This window comes from Oratosquilla oratoria, chromosome 9, assembly GCF_046742065.1.
Source record: "Oratosquilla oratoria isolate Oo_2021 chromosome 9, ASM4674206v1, whole genome shotgun sequence".
Lineage (NCBI taxonomy): Eukaryota > Metazoa > Arthropoda > Malacostraca > Stomatopoda > Squillidae > Oratosquilla > Oratosquilla oratoria.
The window spans coordinates 6,763,133-6,765,994 of record NC_134785.1 but is presented as its reverse complement, the minus strand read 5'-3'; the positions used below and the strand labels follow the sequence as shown (position 1 = coordinate 6,765,994).

Genomic DNA, 2,862 nt, shown 5'->3' with positions numbered 1-2,862 from the left:
GCAACTTTGGTATACTCCATCTCCGATGACAGTCGTTGCAGAAAGGGTTAAGAATTAATTTCCTAATATTTCCTAATACTTTACTTGGTCCGTTTCTGAGAGTCTTGGAAAACGATTTGTATGAATTTGATCAATTTGTCAATAATAATTACTGGAGTCTTCCTAGTCTCCTCTTTTATGAAAAAGAATCTTTATAACACTATAACATACTTTAAGAAGAACACTTTTCTTACATATACACTAGATGTTCTGTATAGTTGAAGTCGTCTACGATCCCTGTGTCTTTCAGATCTACCAATATACCAGCTTCCTTGGGTGTTTTTCCTTTTATTCATACTTTTTAGAGTAAACATCTATAAATGAATTGCCAGTTGAACTATGGCAAATGATCTTCATTTTTAATGTGAAGCTTCCTCCCAAAACATAATGTAATTTTTCAAATTAAATATTCATAGAGCGGATTTTTTTTTAAATAAATACATACAACTATGTATGGAACTTTAAAAAATCATGACGGTTGAAATGTAACAAATTTTCTACTTTCACTACTTAGGTATTTTATGAAAAGATGACAACAGTAGCCGTCATTTTAGGTAACAATTGAGCATATATCTAAGAGTGAGAAATCAAAATTAAAACAAGGTCTAGCCTAAAGCTGAAGAAAATTGTTTGGTATTTTTCTCAAATATTTTTAAATCTTAAAAGTTATGTCTAAATGATTTTGTGTTACTTATAGTTTTCATTTTTATATTTTGTCTCTTAATACATAGGCCTACTATCTCCAAATCTCTGGGAGATTAAGGTTTTAATAATAAGCAGACATTTCATATTGATTTTATTTGAATCTTTTGAGGTTCCCTCACTGTATACTTATATGCGTCTTTGAATTTCTTTGCAACATCAATACCATTACTATCCAATGAATGATTGGTTTGTATATCTTCTGCCTGTTAATTAATTTACGAAATCTTTAAATGGAGTTTTCCCCAAACAATAAACATACTTTCCATTTTTATCAAAAATGACATCAGAGTCGACATGAAGTCACAAGACTTTCAGACTGCGACATGACGTCACTCATAAGCCTCACTAAACAAGTGTGGAGATCCAACTTTGATATTTATCACTCTTCCCCTCCCAACAAGAATCTAAGTATACGTCTCTGAAGGATCTCGTATTTCTATATTATCATTATTTCTATTGTTATAATTTCACATACATACATACATATACCAAAGGCTTTTCCCCCTACACGGGGGGTAGCCAAAAAGAAAAAGGCATAGAAACCACTCCCTCCCATTCCATTTCCTATATATTCCACTCCCCTCCACCCTCCTCCCTCCCTCTTATCTTGGCACCTCCTGATGAAAGGCATGTAATTTCACAGCGGATATAATATTGTTTTGTGCTTGTTGAACAAGACGAAGTCTAAGTCTTTTTCCACCTGGCCTTTCTAGGTTTCTTTTTACTTGGGATAACTATGTCCAGCTTCGATCGCAGGTTTAACTTGACTTCATAGAGCTGAAAGAGGTTCTTCCACATGGCCTCGTGTGACACATTTTGATTTACCTCAGCTCCAACAACAGCAACGTGACGATCGATTTCGAAAGGATCCAAAAGAGTCTTCTTAAAATTATAGTATTTGAAAAGACGAGGGTGGTGTCTCACTCTGTACCCGATCTCCTGCCTCAGAATACCCGTGAAGTATATGTCCTCGATGTGGAAGGGATTTTCCTGATCGGCAATACTGAAGAGAGCAGGGACGACGCAGTTGTGTATGGCGTAGGCGGGGCCGTTGCAATAGCCCGGGTAGACTTCTTCCGGGTATTGTTCCTCGGTGACCAGCCACTTGCTTTCGTTGCAGATCCCGGGGCGACACGGGACTTTCCCCCACAGAGCGTAACAGACGAAAGCGGTGGTGGCGTTCCTCAGGATCTCCACCAACCTGAAGGGATTCACGAAGGCATCCGCGTCCGATTTGAGGAGCCAAGGGACTCCGTGGCAGCGCGTGTGCTTCCAATGAAGAGCCGACAGTGTCTTGAGGCTCAGGTTGAAGTACGAGTCGACGAAGTCCACCTGGATGAGGTCGCGGTGGAGCCGGCTTTCTTCCTGGACACTTGCCTGGGTCTCCAAAGTCGAGGAGAGACCGAGAAGGAAAAGGGGGCGAAGACCCGTCAATCGCACGATTTCAGGACGACCCCATTGCTCACGGACATGCTGGCGGGTCTTGAGGTCCTCTGGAGTGACAGGGATCACGTTGACGACCTCCAGGGGAACCCCGTTGCAGAACTCAGGCTCGTCGATCAAGTACCGGTAGGCCAGGTCTCTACCGAGCGGGTGAGGCTCACATTTGTGAAGCAAGAAGGCGTAACGCTTCATTAATTGCGTTTCTCTCTCCTGACTGATGTCCTTTAGAAGCTTGATCACAACACCAATATATAGTACCAATGTGCATACGTACCCAATTTTGAAGTAGATTACGTTGGACATTTTACTCATTTTTCTTCTTCTTTAGAATGAAAGTGCTAAGAGTAAATTATTCTTGATTTGTTAAGATGGTCACCCTCCCCAAAACAGCAAGAAGTAGAATCTGCACATTCGTAACGCATGGATGCACACCACTCGTAAAATCTGTTAGTGTACTTGATAACACCTGCACGGACTCACTCCTCGACTAAACACATCTGTTCACTGTCCAGGTAGCTACTAAACCTCAAGCTAGAGCCAGACTCGCACCCAGCAATTAATGGCAACTTTGACCAACTCTGAGTGATTCAACAGTTGGCCTTAAAACCGTTTTTTAGGAAGAGTGTTTTCCTTAACTTTTTTTTTTATATAATACATCGATTAACCGACACAAGT

General features: G+C 40.6%; 1 protein-coding gene across 1 annotated transcript; it reads right to left on the bottom strand.

Moving 5' to 3' along the window:
• Positions 1 to 1,428: 1,428 nt before the first annotated feature.
• On the bottom strand, positions 1,429 to 2,563 carry LOC143027965 (beta-1,3-galactosyltransferase 5-like). Its single transcript, XM_076189609.1, has one exon. It carries the CDS (start codon positions 2,497 to 2,499, stop codon positions 1,429 to 1,431), a length of 1,071 nt encoding a protein of 356 aa, XP_076045724.1. The 5' UTR covers positions 2,500 to 2,563.
• Between the last annotated feature and the right edge of the window lie 299 nt (positions 2,564 to 2,862).

Coding starts and splice junctions, on each gene's coding strand:
- LOC143027965 (XM_076189609.1), bottom strand. CDS start 2,499: ATGAGTAAAATGTCCAACGTAATCTACTTCAAAATTGGGTACGTATGC.